General features: G+C 41.0%; 1 protein-coding gene across 4 annotated transcripts in view; it reads left to right on the top strand.

The window, feature by feature from the left end:
* The window catches only part of RNF130 (ring finger protein 130), a 116,793-nt gene that overhangs the window by 8,625 nt on the left and 90,573 nt on the right, over window positions 1-17,595 (top strand). For all 4 annotated transcript variants that reach the window (XM_074313339.1, XM_074313340.1, XM_074313341.1 and 1 more), the window contains exon 2: window positions 17,028-17,222. In XM_074313339.1, the coding sequence (XP_074169440.1) occupies window positions 17,028-17,222 (195 nt within the window). The remainder of the gene's footprint in view (window positions 1-17,027; window positions 17,223-17,595) is intronic.

Below are 17,595 nucleotides of genomic sequence, written 5' to 3'. Positions count from 1 at the left end.
TCCCAGGTGGGTTTAATGCATTATATCCACTAAGTGGAGTGTTACACAGCCATTCAAGGGGATAGTCATGAAAGTTGTATATATCCTACAAAAGTAAATATAAAGTGATTGAACTGTGCCTGTGTTAAATTTGTTTACAGGGGACAAAAATGCAAAATAATACACAAAAATAAAAATCATTGTGTTATATTGATTGGATTGTGGGTGACATTTTTCATTTTCTTTTCTCTATTTGGAAATTATAACTTTCAATACAGTTCATAGGGAAAAAGTCACTCTCTGAATGGAGCAAGTGTCTACAGGTGATTTTGTGTGTGTGTGTGTGTATGTCTATCCCCTAGCTTCAAAAAGAATGGAGTGAACTCCGAACAGTGGTTAGAATGAGTAAGAAACTGGAAGATAATAAGAATATGTTGAAAGGGTCATGTTTACCCTCGTAAGAAAAGAAGAACTCCAAGACCAAGAATACTTGGTCTAAATGTGAAACAAACTAAAATGTGGCATAGTTTTGAGCCATTAGTGGATCCTAGAGAGTGAAGTGGAATCCTAACACAGGACTTGGCCCTTCTGTAATATTTTTATGATTCTGTTAATGCATTTACTGGTTTTGTTGGTTTTCACTGTTTAAAATCAATCTGTAGTTAAAGCATGGAAGATTTATTATAATTATAGTTGCAGAACAGAACTGTTAACCTTAAGATTAAGAATATACAACTATAAATAGATGACAGTGGTGGAACAATGGAAGAGGGAAAAGGGATGTTAGGGACTGGTGAGGGCCAGTATCTTCATTTCACAGGGTGAGGATTCGAGAGAGAGTCTGTAGTTGCAAAAACTAGAAACATAATGAAATAATAAAATCAGGAGGAAAGGAAAGTAGGAAAGCGTAAGTGAGCAAAATCCTAATTCGTGACATCCTAAATCCACAGGTAATGTCTGAAGTTGACAAACCAGGAAATAATGGCTCTAAGCCTTTTTAGAACAGGTGGAGGGTGTCCATCAGAAGAACTGCAAACAGATAAAGTGATCCCTTCTGGTGACTGGGAACATGGGGTTTGTGGGGCAGGTGCACTTCACTGCATGCCGCTGGATGAATTTGTCTTTTTTATCCGTGTGGACTGAAGACCCCCCAACCCTTGCCCTTTATGCACTGCGAATGAATTCTGCTCCCTATTTTTTTCCTTTGAAGAAGCTCCGTTTTCCCAGCATCTGAGTTCTTCCCCAACTCCAGTGACATGCTGTGGAATGTGGGATTCTGCAGCAACTGCACTGTCTCAGGAGATGTCCTGCATAGTACGCACCGACGTAGACTGCGAAACCAGGAAATGCTACCATTGAATTAACTGGTTGTATTTCATGAACAAATCTTAAGTCCACGGACCCTAAAACAATTGAGTAGTTGCTATGTTGTCAGGCCCATAGTGTTTCTCTTACAAGCTCTGGCCACTCTCTCCCTCCCCATCTGTGTGGTGAGTCTTCACGTTAACTGAATGGAGCAGTGATCCGTCTCTTGGCCCACATCAGGTTAAGGAAGCTCTTTCAGCCCCTCCTCGCTTTTCCCTTCTCTCCTCGTCTGATTCAGATTCCAAGATTCTTCGTGACAGTCACCCTTTTTTCCCTTTATCCTGTGTCACATTCACTTGGCAACATCTCAGTCCTGGATGAAGCATGTACCATTCTTTCTCCATCTTCCTATCTCCAAGCAGCTGAACGTTGCTGGAGAAAATCTTAGAACCCAGCTGATAGAGGTTTGCGACCATAAAATTTAAGTAAAAAACAAAGGACACTTAACAGTGCAGTAATCCCATATTTTCTTGTAAAGAGGTAAGACAACTCTCTGAGACATTTTCTCTCTCCATATACCTCCTATTACCTTCTTCCTGTATCTTTCCTTTTAGCCTAGTTCTCTCCTCTGAGCTCTAGATTCGTACATTCAACTGCCTACTTGGTGTCTTTAACTTCAGCGTCTCAAGGACACCTCCAAATTGGTAAGCCTCAAGTGGAGGGGTTTTTGCCTTCTAGTCTGCTGCCATCACTCCCCAATTTTCCCCATCTCAGTAAATGACACTCTTGTTATTTAAACAAATGTCGGTGTCATCCGTGCTTCTTTTCCTCACATTCCACATCTGGTCTGTGCCCCACAATTTACCTTCAGACTGTATTCTCTCCGTTGCTTGCCATTTTCACTTCTGCCACCTTAGTGCCGGCAGCTTTATCTCTTACCCTTGCGTCTCTCTCTGCTTATTCTCTTAACTTCTGTCAATCTTTTCTCCACAGTAGTCAGAATAATCTTGACACTTCACCCAGTCGTGTCCTTGATTAAACCTGTTCATTGGTGTCTCATCATCCTTCATGGAAATCTGAACTCCTTACTGTGGTTCAGAAGGCACTCGCTGCTCGGTCTGGCTCCTGCCTCTCCCGCCCAGGCGACCATCTCACCCTGCTCCCCGTATGGAAGCTATTCTGATATTCTGTAGTTCCTGGAGCTCCCAAGTTTTCTTTACAACCATGTACCTCCGGGCTGGCATCCCACCCAGCTCCACCCGCTACTCCCCCCCCCCCCCCCAGTGTTTGCTGCATTAATTAATGCAGTTTTGTGGGTCGTTGGTTCTATGTAATGGCCAGCTAAAGGGCAGAACAGATAGGGGAGAGGAATTCGACTCTCAGAACGTAGTGGTTATCGGGGATCATCAAGCCTAGCCCCCCAGCTGAGGCCTTAGCATTCCTATCCAATGACTGTACAGCTCAAGCTAGAACAAATGAGTGACAGGTCCATCTCTGGAGAAAAGAATGGTAGGAAGTCTTTTTTTCATCTGGAAAAAAAAATTGGTTCAAATATTTATAGACCATTATTTCCTTGTCTGACTCAAGTTCTCTAGCCCTTCAGCTTCATATCCCTATTTCTTTTGACCATTCTTAAGAATATGGTATCGTAAACCTCAGAATGCATTTGTCTATCAATATTCCACTTTTAAGGCTGCAGTGGGTTGAATAGTGTCACACAAAAATTCATGTCCACCTGGAACATCAGAATGTGACCTTACTTGGAAATAGGCTCTTTGTAGATCTAAGTAATTAAGGATCAAGCTAAGATCATACTAGCTCAAGGTGGGCCCTAAATCCAGTGACTGGTGTCTTTATAAGGAGAAAAGGGGACACAGAGACACTCACAGAGAGGAGGGCCATGGTAAGCCAGAGGGACCCGCGATGGAGTTGTGCTGCCATGACCGAGGAGCTCCAGTTGCTGGCACCCACCAGAAGCTGGGAGAGAACATGGGACTGTTTCTCCCTTGGAGCCTCCAGAAGGAGCCAGCACTGCTGCACCTTGATTTCAGCTTCCAGACTCCAGAACTAGGAGACAATAAGTTTCTGTTGTTTTAGGCCACCAGATTTATGGTCATTTGTTACGGCTTCCCTAGGATGCGAATACAAAGAGAAACCCCCTATTGAACACAGTGTTGTAGTTTGGTTTTACCAGTGCGGAAGAGAGTGGAACTGCTTTTTCCCATCCTCTGGACACCTGCCTGGAGTCATAGAAGTTATTTTGGTAGCTCTAATCACTGACTCATACTGAGCTTACTGTTGATTAAACCTTCTTAAGTCTTGGCCGTGTGATTTTACTGGATTCAGCCTGTTCATTCAGCCTTTCAGGATATTTTCAAATGCTGATGTGTCATTCACAGTCCCCTCTCTCTGGCAGTTTTGTGTCACCAGTGAATGTGATGAGCATGTGTTCTGTATCTTCATCTAAGTCCATCGTTCTTAATCTTCTGGGGTTATAGATCCCCTTTAAGACTTGAATGAAAGTTTGTGCACCTTTCTGCAGAAAAACCCATATTTATGTAGATACACAGAAAATTTTCAATAAGGTTTTTAGGAGGTTCTGCTACCTCTTAAAGCCCCAAGTAAGTGGTCCATGGACCCAAAGTTAAGAATCTCTGCTCTAAGTTACTGATAAAAGTGTGACTGAACGGACCCTTGCAGTGTGTTGCTAAAATCCTTAGATGGTTGACATTATTTCATTAATCAGCACTTGTGAGTGTGTGTGGAGGGGGAGGGAGGGTGCATTTCACCCAAAGTTTTCTGATTCACTTTAGTGCATGTTTCTTTGTCTTATGATATCATAAAAGAATAATCAAGAGCTTTGATAAAAGAAACAGAGAAGTATTTTATTTACTTTGTTCCTGATTTGCTAGGTCAGGAGCTCTGGCAAGGAAGGAAAAGAAGCCAATCTTTATGGCTTAGCCATAGTGTATTTGTTTCGTGTTGCCACTGTACCCAATTACCACAGACTAGGTGGCTTAAAGCAGCACAGATTTCTCATCTTATAGCTGAGAAGTGAGAAGTCTGACATGGGTCTCCCTGGGCTAAAGCCAAGATGTTGGCAAGACTGCGTTCCTTCTGGAGGCTCCAGGGGAGAACCCATCTCCTTGCTTTCTCCAGCTTCTAGAGGCACCTGCGTTCCTTGGCTCTGGCCCTGCTGCTGTCTTCCAAGCCAGCATTGAGACATCTCAAAGTGCTCTTTTGACTCTGGCCTTCTGCCTCTTTCTTCCAAATTTAGAAGACCTGGGCCCATTGGGCCCACCCACATAGTCCAGAGTAATCTCTTTATTTTAAAGTCAACAATTAGTAACCTTAAATCCCTCTTGCCATGTAACAGAACATATTCACAAATCTCAGAGATTAGGGTGAGGACGTGGGGGGGGCCATCACTGTGCCTCTCACACATAATGAACCTGTGATTAACAGCTTTCTCTCCTCAGTGCCTACAAATTACTCCTTCAATAATCATTTCTGAAATTTCGCTAAGGATTAGTGGCACCCTACCTAGACCATAATTTGCACAATCCATCTTTATCGTTTTATAAACATTGCAGTGCTATTTACACAGCTTAGTTTTCTAATATCTCTCTTCAGTGATTCCTCAAAGGTCTTTGTCAGTTCAGTTTCTCATTTGCATGTTGTCACCTGTCTATAAGTCATCTGGATCAGAAATCCTGCACTCGGTAGGTGCTGTGGGCAGGACAGGAGGTGAATCAGCACTTGTGTGTTGTCTAGTGGAAAACTGGACAATAATTATTGTCTACTTTTATTAGACAATAATTATTATTAGATAATAACACAAGTAATTATTTAATAATGATTCTTGGGGAAAGTAGCGGGGTGTAGGAGCATAAATGAGAGCAGCGACCCAGTCGAGGATGGTCAGCAAAGGCTTCTGTGAAGAAACGATGTTTAAGCGTGAGCAGATGTTAAATTAAGAGTGGCTCGGAAAGGAGGATGGTTCCAGGCGAAGGAACCTGCGGGAAGCCCCCAAGGACAGAAGCCTTGGTGTGCTTGAGGGACTAACGGAGCTAAGGGGAAGGGCGGTGGTTTGAGCGGAGGTGAGCACGGGTCAGCACCCTCTGGGCTGCGTTGCATTTTGGACTTCATCCCAAGAGGAATGGAAAACTACCAAAGGTTTGCTTGTTTTGTCATTTTGAATTATAACGAAATACATACAACAAAAATTTTACCACTTTAACTATTTTTAAGTGTACAGCTGAGTAGTGTTAAGCACATTCAAATTGTTGTGCAAACAGTCTCCTGAACTCTTTTTCATCTTGTAAAACAAATTCCATACCCATTAAACAATTCCCCCTTCCCCTCTCCCTCCCGCCTCTGGCAGCCACTCTTGTGCTTCCTTCTCTATGAACTTGACTACTCTAGGAACCTCATTGAAGGGAATCATACGGCTCGTATAGTACCTGTCTTTTTGTCACTGATTTATTTCACTTAGTATAATGTTCTTGAGGACCATCCAGGGAGCAGGGGTCAGAGTACTGTTGAGGGGTTTTAACCTGGGGAGTGAGATAACCAATTTTTAAAAAATTAACGAACATTTTTACTAGCATAACATATACAGAAAAATATACAATTTGATGAATAAGCACAGTGGACACACTGCTGTAACCCCGAACCTGGTCAGAAAACAGCATTACCAGCCCCCCAGAGTCTCCAGAAGTCCCCTTCGGTGACTCCTTCCTCCCTCCCCAATGTAAATATGATCCTGCCTTTGAACATCACATATTATGCCTATGTTTTAACTTTCTAGTCCTTACACATGGAATCTTGTTATGCGTTCTTCGGCATTCTTGTGACTCATTCCTTTTGCTCAGATCATGTTAGTGAGATAAATCCATGTTATTGCACATAGCAGTATTGTGAGGGATCCAGTGCATGGATACATTCCCGTTTCATCCGTGCCGCTGTGGGTGGGCATGGGGGCCACCTTACTCGCGATGCTGTCAGAAGCTTGTGCCCATGTCTTGTTATATAGCATCTTACTGGGTGTGTGCTTAGGAGTGGAATTGTTCTCTCCCTCTCAGTGTTCTTTCAGACTCAGTATGTCCAACACACTTCATCATCTTTCCTCCAGAAATCGGTTCCTCCTCCAGTGTTGGCTGTTTCAGTCAGCAGCACCATCTCTACCAAATGTTTATGCCAGAAACCGAGACAGCTTCTTCAGACGCCATAGCTAATTACCAAGTCCTGCTGACCCAAACTTCTCAAGAGCTCTAAAGTGTGTCCATTTCTCTCCATGCCTATTGCAGCCTTCGCTAATCTCTTACGTGGACCTTGGCCTCCTGACTGGCTCCCCTGTGTTGGCCCTCTGACCCATTCCTTGGAGAACTGCGACACAAACTTTTTGTTTGTGTATGTGCTCGTAGCCCCCATGTGTGTATTATACTTACAAATGTTACACCACAATATTGGTTTTCTTTGACAGAGTATCTTAGGTTAATAGATAATAACAGCTGTAATAAAGCTCTCTTTCTAACAGTCTTCATGTTAATTTTAATTTTTTGGCTTTTCCAAATCTGTGTAGTTGGGGTTTTGGGACAGTTTAGTTAAAAGCAGACGGTCTCATCTGTAAATCCATGTAACTGAGTTTATGCTATTTTGCAATAAACACGTGAAGGAGTCACTGCCATCCCTTTTACATTTGTGGACTTTCACTCTTTTCAGGACACCTCAGATACAATATGAGATACGTGGATTAAGGAAAGCAGCTAGTTTTAATCCATAATGAAACATCAGTAAAGCTTAATTTCTTATTATCTGTCAGTGATTTTTTTAAAAACTTCAAATAAATTTAGAAAAGTCACTAGATACAAGATCAATACACATGCCAAAAAAAGTCAGTTGAACTTGTATATGCCAGGAACAAACAATTAGAAAATAAAAAATTTAAAATTCCATTTAAAATGGCATTGGCACTGAAAACTGCAAAACATTATTGCAAGACATTAAAGAACATCTAAATAATAAAAGAATGTCCCATGTTATTCTGTATATTTAATGCTTTATTTGTAATGCTTTTATTTAAATATATCTTACATGTATTGCTTTATGGACATTTCAGATAATGAAAACTTGAACCCTCCTGTTCTTGTTTGTTTCTCATGTGAGTGGTCTCTCACAGCGTTTTTTTTCCTAATTGTCCTCCACAAGGACTGATTATATGATTTTATTTTCATGTTCTCCTACTTCCTTCCTCAGCAGTTTAGCTCAACCTCTGGACAAATACATCTCCCCTATTAGTGTAAGCTACGTACTTCCTAGCTTTTTTTTCGAGAATGAATCCTTTCTTTTAACTCACATATCATTAATTCAAAGGATAACAGCAATGTCACATATTTAGCTGGCACCTGTGAAATGTCAGGAATGGTGGGAAACTGTGTGAATGGAAATTTGCATAAAGCAAGGACCCTAAGATGAAATGTTTTTCCTATTGAGTTGTATTAGTTCTTTATGTATTTTGCATATTAATCCCTTATCAGATATATGAATTACAGATATTTTCTCCTATTTCTTGGGTTGCTTTTTCATTTTGTTGGTTGTATCCCTTGCTTGGTAGAAGCTTTTTAGTTTGATGTAGTCCCACTTGTATATTTTTCCTTTTGTCTCCAATTCCAAAAAATTATTGCCAAGTCTGACCTATGTGTGATTTTTAGTTATTTTGATTTATAGCATCTCTCTTGCATGAAGTATTTATTGTATCAATTGTAATAGAAATTATTTTTGAACATGACTTTTCAGGTACGGTGATTTGTATTAACCATCATTTAAAATTACTCTTAAGATACTTTTTATTATGTCATGGAGAACATCCAGCAGATATATTTAAGTTCTAAGGATGTGAAAAATAATCAAAATCCATTTGAGATATACAGTAACTAAGTACAGAAGACAAATGATAATGGATAGCTATTGACAATTAAACTTGCTGACAGTTCAGCTATGTATGACCCTTCTTGCAATGTTGATTGATATATCCAGCCCTCTAAGTGGACAGAAGATATGTATTGCTGCCTTCTTCTTAAAAATCCTACATGAAAAAGTAATAACTTGTAAAAATGTGTTTCTTTAGAATATAACCAAAGAAGTAAAAAAATGTCAGGAGAAAAATTAAAAAGCAACATTTATTTTACTTTTTAAAAATAATAGATTCAAAAATAAAAAGTAGATACACAGTAACATTTGAGAGCCTATGCAATTAAAATGTTTTGCTCAGCTTCTCAATATAAAAAGCAGAAGACAATATAATAATATCTTTACAAAGTGCTGGGAGAAAAATAACAATCCAGAATTTTTTACCTGATTAAGCCATCATTGAAGAATAAGAGCAAATGAAAGATGTTTTCAGCTGTAAAAAGACAAGTTTACGCTAAAAAGTGAGTTTACTAACCTTTACAGCTCCTCACTGAAAGAACTTCTAAAGGGTGTAGAATAAGAAAGACGGAAGTAAAACAGAAGGAAAAGTGAGATGTGCGAAGGACTGTGATGGTTAATTTTACGTGTGACCTTGACTAGGTCACAGGGTGCCCAGATATTTGGTCACACATTATTCTGGATATTTTTGTGAGGGTGTTTTTGATGAGATTAACATTAAAATTGTTAGACTGAATGAAGCAGATTGCCCTCCCAAATGTGGTGGGCCCCATCCAGTCAGGTGAAGGCCTAAATAAAACAAAAAGCCTGATTCTCCTCCAAGTAAGAGAATCTTGCCTGACTGTCTTTGAACTGAAACGTTGGCTTTTTCTGGCCTTTGGACTCGTACTGAGACACCTCCTCTTCTTGGGTCTCAAGCCTGCCAGTCTTTGGACTGGAACCCCACCATCAGCTCTCCACCGTGCTGAATTACCCTGCAGATCTTGGGACCTGTCAGCCTCCATTACTGTGTGAGCCAGTTCCTTATAATAAATGTCTTTACACACACACACACACACACACACACACACCTCCACCTTATTGGTCTGTTTCTCTGGAAGAAAGGAGGGAATAAAAATTTGATCAGTGCATTCAGAAATAGAGAAGGAGGGGGAAGTGTCAAGAATCTTAGGAATAACAGTACATGCAAACAAAGTAAAGTAATGGAAACGGATCCAAATGCATCATAAATAATACAAGTAGACTAAACTCCTTTTGCAGTCTAGTGAAAAAGAAACCTGTGAGCTGCTTCTCAGAATAGTGATAAGTACAAAAGGAAATAGGATTAACGGAAACTATACTGAAACACAGTATCAATGTATTTAAAATATTTGTGACATAATATATATATACTTCTTTATTAACACATTAACTTTACCTGATATTTATATATACTTCTTATACATATATACTTATGTATATATATATATATATCTTAATATATATATACTTCTTTATTAACACATTAAGTGACTTTACCAGATATTTACCAATAGCTGCAGTAATGTAATTGCTGTTACTTACAGTTATAGATGTTTTGTCTATATTCATAGATGAAGAACATGCTAGATTTCAGTAGAGTTTAGTTGAAAATAAAGATGATTTCCCCTCATGCACGTTTCACTGACCTCATGGGTTCTCCCCACAGAGCCCTTTCGAGAACCCTCGCTGTAGATGTTAGTCTTTGAGGGAAGGTTTCCACGCTGCTCCGGTGAGGGAAGGAGGGCAAGGCCTGGCCCCATGCTGCCTCCCAGGCCAGAGGACTTTTCCTCACGTTTGACCTTCTTGGGTGTGAGTCGCCGGCCAGGTGTGGGTCTTGGTGGAGTAAGATAGCCACTGGCAGAGATAAAGCCCAGGCCTGACTGTTGCTTTTCACTCGACAAGAAGCACAAGTGCTCCAAGTGACAGATCCCTGCTTGGACTGCTGATATGTAATGAGGACATTTGTCCTTTCTCGGGACTGGGCACTCCGAGATCGGGCTGCTTTCAGGGCCCAGCGGTTCAGCATTCAGCAGTGTTACCAGGGATCCGGTTCATTTCCATCTCTCCCCTTGCCATCATAGCTTTAACTTCATCCTAAGAGTGTCCCCTATTTATCATAAAACGGTTGCCAGCAACAACTGGAGTCACATGATTCCTTATTCACACCCCAGGGGGAACAGAAAAGGCCTCTCCTTCAAATGGGATTTAGGTTCTTCACTTCTGTGTGTGGCTCCTCCTACATCGGTGTCCCCTCCCCCCGGAGCTGGGCCGTAAGTAGGTATCGCTTAAAGCATCTGGCCGTGTAGAGGTGATCTGTAGATGCCAAAATTAAATAAGTTTCTGGTTTGGTTTTGTTTGGGTTTTTTGGGGGTGGGGGAGGTCAAGTAACAGTCCATTACAAACTCAGGGTGATCCCATGGCCCTGCACGGAAGTGGGGCAGAGCTGCCTAGAAACAAACAAATGAGACAATGACAGTCTGTACACTTGCCTGCAGAGACCCCCTCCCACTCCTCCCTTCTTGTGAGTCAGTGGAGACGCTCAAGAATGCCTGTTAGCTCTTCAGGGTCAAGATCAGTTTCTGCTTGGAATGGGAGGGAATGGATCCCTTTTCTTTGTTTAATTTTACATGTTGTTCTCCTGATTCTTAGCTCGCTGTTGACCTGATTTAGTTGTATGTATTGGAAACTGGATTTATATAAGTGAAAAGTGAAAAATAGTTTCTTAGAGAAGGACTGATTGGCATGAGATGTTAAGTGAGCAACCTTGTTCCCGTAAGAAAACAGTGTACGGCCAATGTAGAGAGCTCAGCCCTGAAGCGTCCTGGGCCTTGGTTCCAGTGCTGCCAGTGGTCTGCGGGCTCAGGAATGTCAACACTAAGGTTCAGGTGGAGGGAGAGGTCTGCTGGTGGAGACTAGGTAGGAGGAGGGGAGAGAAGCCTCGAGAAGGAGGGCCCTGGGCGCTCTGCTGGGAGGAGGAAGAGTATCCTGAGATGGATTGATTGGTGCTTTCTAGGCAGCACTTTTAGTGGAGTGGCAGGATATGCAGAGGTGAAAGTATGATGAGGAAGGAGTGGACACTGAGGAAATGTGAGCAGCAGGTACAAGCAGCTCTTGAAAGCAGTGACAGTAAAGGGGTCTTTTGAGACATCCATTTTCTTCCCCTTCCCGTTCTGTCCTGCCCATTCTCCCTCTGCTGGAAGAGACTGGCAGGAGGTTCAAATGAAAACAAAAAGAAAAAGAGGAAATGGGCATTAATATAGGACTCCTGAGAAATCAAGAGGCTCTGAGGTCCAGATCATTTCTGCTGGCCATTGTAACAGTTCCTACCAGAAAAGAAAAATGTCACAGACGTGTGCGGGGGGAGGGGGGATAATTACAGGAATAAGATAGATACAGACAAGGTTAAGAGAAAAAAGATTGAAATTTACAAATGAAGACAAAAGGAAGAATAAAACATTTTCAGCAAGACTAAACAAACAATGAAGATAAGTAATAACAACAAATAGCTTTAAGTGAAAGTGTAGAAATAGTAAGAGATTAAGTTATATCTGTGCAAGCAGATGAAAGGATGAGAGCTGGGCATTTAAGTCCAGTAGTTGAACATTAAAAATAAAATTAAGAAATTGGGAACAAAAATAAAGATTTGTATTTTCTCCTTTGAATCATAAAATTAAGAATTTAACAAAGGGAAAAATACGGAAAAGCAAGGTAGCAGCAGGAAACCTAAAGATTAAAGAGATTATAATCTCATGTAGAAATAGGAAAGCAAATAACCAGGACATACCTGACAATGGAAATATCTGAATTCAGGGTAACTGTTAGGATTATTTTTATTTTTACTTCTTTTGTAGGAAATAGCTGGTAGAACATTGCTCTGGTCAGAACATTGCCACATGAAACAGAGGTCACTGGCACAAGCTTTTTCTTTATATCAGTTCTTGCTTAATCTCTCTCTGTCATTTTTCCCTTTCCTCCCTTTATCAGGTAGACTAAGCATCTACTACCGTGGTTCCCTGAAAATAAGACTTTTTGACCTGGTCTTATATTAATTCTTGCTGCAAAAGACGCATTAGAGCTGATGGTCCGGCTAGGTCTTAGGGGAAACACGGAATATGCCAGCCATGTTGGAGGAGATGCTAGATCTCACACCTTGGAGATGCTTGGAATAAACACCCGTTGCTAATACAGTACGATCAATGCTAAGGTTGATGTAAGCTTGGGTTCCGTGGAGATATGAACACAGCAGCACCCAGCTCAGTGTTAGGCGGCCTGAGAAGATACGCTAGCAGAATCCTGAAGCTTAGGAGGTGGTTGGCAAAGGAGTGGTGGGATTGGCATCTCAGGCAGGGGAAACAAGACACACAGTCTCTGAGAGTGAGAGGCATTGGGGCTCCTGCGCTGCTCCCGGGACACGTCAGTGACCTTCCACTGTGTGCTCCAGCCCTGCGTCAGCCCTACAGTGGCAGCAGGTTGATGGTTCTCAGCGCATGGAAGGAAATATCACTCCCACAGTAACGTGGTGACTGTTACATATTAGGTGGGGCATTTGCATTTTGAAAAGATGAGGTCTTAGGAGGTCGGACAGTTAAGTTCGCCCACTCATCCTAGAAAAAGTGCTCCATACCTCATTGCTAAATATCACTATGGTCACCTTCAAAATACTCCCCTTGGGAAGCTATGCACCGACGCCAGCTCCTAGTCCACTCTTCAAAGCAGTTTTGGAACTCTTTTTCTGGAATGGCCATCAGAGCTGTCATCATATTACCTTTGATGTCCTGAATGTCATCAAAATGTCTTCCTTTCAATATTTCCTTTATCTTTGGGTAAAGAAAGAAGTCACTGGGGGCCAGATCAGGTGAGTAGGGAGGGTGTTCCAATACAGTTATTTGTTTCCTGACTAAAAACTCCCTCACAGACATTGTCGTGTGAGCTGGTGCATTGTTGTGACGCAAAAGCCATGAATCGTGGGTGAAAAGTTCAGGTCGTCTAACTTTTTCATGCAGCCTTTTCAGCACTTCCAAGTAGTAAACTTGGGTAACTGTTTGTCCGGTTGGTACAGATTCATAATGAATAATCCCTCTGATATCAAAAACGGTTACAACATCATTGCAACAAGTTCGTGAACTTAATTGTCTGACCTCATATGACGTCAGATGAATCAAAATGGTGAGTTTCAGGCTAATGGGTTGGGGAAGAGAGGTTTTATTTTTTTACTTATTTCCTCACAGAACTCTTTAAATATTTACATACTCTTTGCCAGAATAGTCTTCCTCTTTTCCCATACAGTTGGGCTCTTCTTTTCAGAACATGATTGTATTAAATGTGCGTAGTGTCTTCGCTTTGGGTATATATCATCTTATGTGATTGTCACAAGAGTTTAAGAGAAGGGATTAATCTTTGTACTAAGTTCTTAGCTATTCAGTTTTGCAGTCCCCTCCTTTCTGCTTGAGCAATTTTCCAGGGTTTCATGTCGGTTCCTTTACCATTCATTATGTTGCTCTTTTTCCTGTTTCTAAGCACTCTTCACGTTGGTATTTTATGCTACCTGGTTGATTTCATCTCTGCTAGGCAGTCCTCCTCCATTGTTTAGAGGTTCTGTGAGATTCAAGACCAAGGTGTTGAGTTCCCCTGTATTTCTTTGTGGGACTTAGTATGTTGCTGAACACCTAAGTTAATGTTCATGGAGGTGAGAGTTCCGTAATTGTTCCTGTTGAGAATTGTTTGGTTCTGGTCAAGGAATAAATAAAAAGTGTCATTACTGTTGGTGGACTCAACAGGAAAGGCCATACAGAAAAAAATATTGAAGTTAAGTTTCACTGTGATATAGTTTTTCAGCTTTAGTGGATGTAATTGACGAAATTGTAAGGTATTACTGTACAATATTTTATATAATCTCCCATTTTCATGGTAACTTGTAATAAGCTTTTCCTGACACCTTGACTAGTAAATGCAAAGAAGTCAGGGATTGATGCCCTTTCCTGAGTTTGGCAGTAAAAAACCAACAAAAAATGGAAGTAAAATGATTTTGCGTTTGAGCAAAATTGCTACTGACAAATTTTATGGCTCATAATTATATAGATATTTTATGCTATACTGTGTCTTCACTTAATAAATTACTTCAGGTAAAAACAACTGGTATTGAATTTTGAAGTAGTGCCACTTAATCACCACCATCAGTCCTCTTGGGAAGTTGCTTTAGAGCTATTAACATTATTTTCATTTTCCAAGTTACTTTTAATTACAGGAAGGAATTAATAGATAAAATAGGCATCCTGCAGTGTTAAGTGATTATAAAAACCCCTTATTTTCTTTTTCAAAAACTGCTTCCTTGAACAGGAACTTGAATACCTTATTCTTGCTTATCATTGCATATTATATTCTTACTGGTATAAATGTTTTCAGAGACTTTTATGGGTGGTGGTTTGGGTGAGTTTGGGGGATCAGGGACATGCTTTTGCTCAGACAGTCTGTTGTGGGAATTTGTTTTGATCATGCAGTTTTCATAGAATCTGTTCTTATTGGGTGGGGGTTCCTTTAAGAGAGAGATTGTGCTGTGTGGTTGCACCCCTTGCTGTGTCTTTTCAGTCTGTACGTTGTGACTGTTACTGAACTGCTGTTCTTCTAAGTGGACAGTGACACTGTCAGCAGCAGGGAGCGAGGATGAGACTCGGGAACTGGGGGGGGGGGGGGAGTGTGCTGCCAAGCTGTGGGTGGATTGCACGTCCGCATGGCACAAGTCTGGGTCACTAGGGCAAGGTAGGGTAACTCCCGTAAAACTGAAGGGAAGGAAGAATGTTTGAAGTACCCAAGAGTTGAGGAATTATTATAGACTTTTTCACATATATAACTCTTAGGAGATAAGAGTTTTATTTCAATCTTTATGAGTAAGTAAAAATTGAAGGTTAGAGAACTGAACCTGTGACAGTTGCTCAGCTAGTAAGTAGTTGATCTAGAATTTGGACCCAAATCTTTGGTCCATACCTGTGTTGTTCCTCTTTGCCACACTGAACTCACATGAGCTCATAGGGAGGTCAGAAAAATGAATGAGTCACAGAAGATAAGTGCATACATCTCTGTAGATAAATCTTGATTCTGCATTTTCTTGAAGGTTTGTGCAGCATTGTGTGCTGAAAAATCACAAATGAAACACTGAAAACTAGTTGTTTGCTCCCTATTTGGATGCAATATTGGAAGTTTTCCTGAGGCGATGAGGTTATCTTAACACATCGTCTGAGTGCTTATATTTTAAAACAGCATAATCTGTGAAACACATCACTGAAAGGAAACAGTCTGTTTCAGGACTTCGGGTTCACACTGTCTTGTCTGTGTCTTTAAATGGTTGACTTACTAAAGTCGTGACAGGCTTTTTTCTGTGTAAGGTGAGTCATAGGTGTAGACAGCGGCAGGCCTGACATTCTGGAATCACTTCTCTCCCACTTCCTATGTATTAGGAGACCTCTAGTAGCAAATGTGCTCCCACTATAATTAGAGAATTGGGGGAAAGATATTTAAGTAGAAATGATAGATGTAACATTTCTCAGAAGTTAGTGATATCTCTACATTTTATAGTTTAATATAAACTTTTCTTTCACTAAGCAGTGTGTTTTCAGGGGTGTTGGATAGCAGACATTTCCCCACTGGTGGGGTCTTTTTTTCAAATTTTATTATTGATTAATAGTTATTGAATGTTTTTATTATTTATATGCTTCCAGTGTTACCCTTCTGTGCTGTATCGTCCCCCACACACACACACACCCAGCCCACCCCACGCCTGCACGGTAAGCGGTGACTGACCCCAGGAGGCATAGGGATCGCTGGCCTTCGGCATTGTGGGCTGGCGGTCTTCACACTTACCCCGTGACTGCTTTCCCCGTCTGGACTGCCCTGCCTGTCTTTTTAACCTGTTAGAAACGTAGGATGAGGAATGGAAGCGCAGCCAATGCAGCGTCTTAAGATTTGCAAAGGGAGTCGGAGCTAGGATGACCACATTTGCAGAATCCAAAATCGCAGCGTTTGTCCTAGCCGATTCAAATGTATTTGAGGGTATTTCAGACAAGCTGTTCCCCCAAATCTAGGACAGTAGCCGTGTAATTTGTGGCCCCAAGGGATAGCCTTGGTGCATCTTGTTAGGTGGACATTATAAATTGATGTATGTATCCTAATGAGGAATTGTAATTTTTACCGAGAAATATAAATTAGAGGAATAACCCGTTTATCCTGATTTTGTGTTACTTTGGCTATTTAAACTTTCAAATACAGGCCAAAAGGGAACTTTTCTAATTTCTTTAGACACTTATTAAGAAATTTGTTCAAGCATGCTTGAATTTGAACAAGACCACTTGGTAACTGAACCAAAGATTAGCTTGGCTTCCTAATTTAACCCAGGCGAAACCAGTCCTCTGTGGAGGTGGTGGTGGGAGGTACAAATGAATGAGCAAAAGTCAGGGGTGGATCAGTCTCCTGGGGTCCCAGGGGTTTCGTGTTTGCCTTTTCTTCCTCCTCTCTTCACCAGCCTGCCCTGGATGTTACAGTCTTCTTTATTTTTGTCAATCCGTAAAGTTTAACAGAACTTTTTACTATTTTAATTTGCACTGCAGGAGTCCCTCTCCCTGTACAGATAAGGATTCAGCCTCATTGTAATGTCCTTGGTTGGAGGTATCCATAGCTCTGCGGGCAGTGATGTGCTGTAGAGCTGTGTAGTGTTCAGAGAGCACTGAGCACTGTGATCAAGACTTGACTGATTTTATTTATCTACTTGAGAAAAAATGAATGTATTTTTTTCTCTCATTTAGTTGCTGATCATCTGGGCTGTGACCCTCAAACACGGTTCCTGGTCCCTCCTAATATCAAACAGTGGATTGCCTTGCTGCAGAGGGGAAACTGCACATTTAAAGAGAAAATATCCCGGGCTGCTTTCCACAATGCAGTCGCTGTAGTCATCTACAATAATAAGTCCAAAGAGGAGCCAGTCACCATGACTCATCCAGGTAAACAAAAAAGGTTACAGATTTGTTTTTCCTCCTAGAAGCCATTGCCTCATAGGTAGGCATTCCACCTCCACTGAAACCGTACCATTTTCAACCTAATTCTGCGGTTATGTGTATGTTTGTTTGTTGAGATGCATGTCTTTTCCTCTTAGCTAAATTTGTTTCCTTTTCTTAAATAATGACCGGAAGGGCCTGTTAAAACTTGTGCTTACTAAGTAACTGCTGTGATTGAATCCTTCATCATTTTACATTTCTACATTTTACTTGGTAACTTTAAAAAATATTGTATTAGATTTAGAATCATTCGTCCAGGTATGTCATGGATTCTCAAGGCTTACCTGTTTGAGAAGATGCTTTTATCTTATCAGGATCA

The sequence above is a fragment of the Rhinolophus sinicus genome, linkage group LG10, assembly GCF_036562045.2.
Source record: "Rhinolophus sinicus isolate RSC01 linkage group LG10, ASM3656204v1, whole genome shotgun sequence".
Lineage (NCBI taxonomy): Eukaryota > Metazoa > Chordata > Mammalia > Chiroptera > Rhinolophidae > Rhinolophus > Rhinolophus sinicus.
Note: the sequence above shows the minus strand (reverse complement) of the source record. Positions and strands in the feature narration are given on the sequence as shown.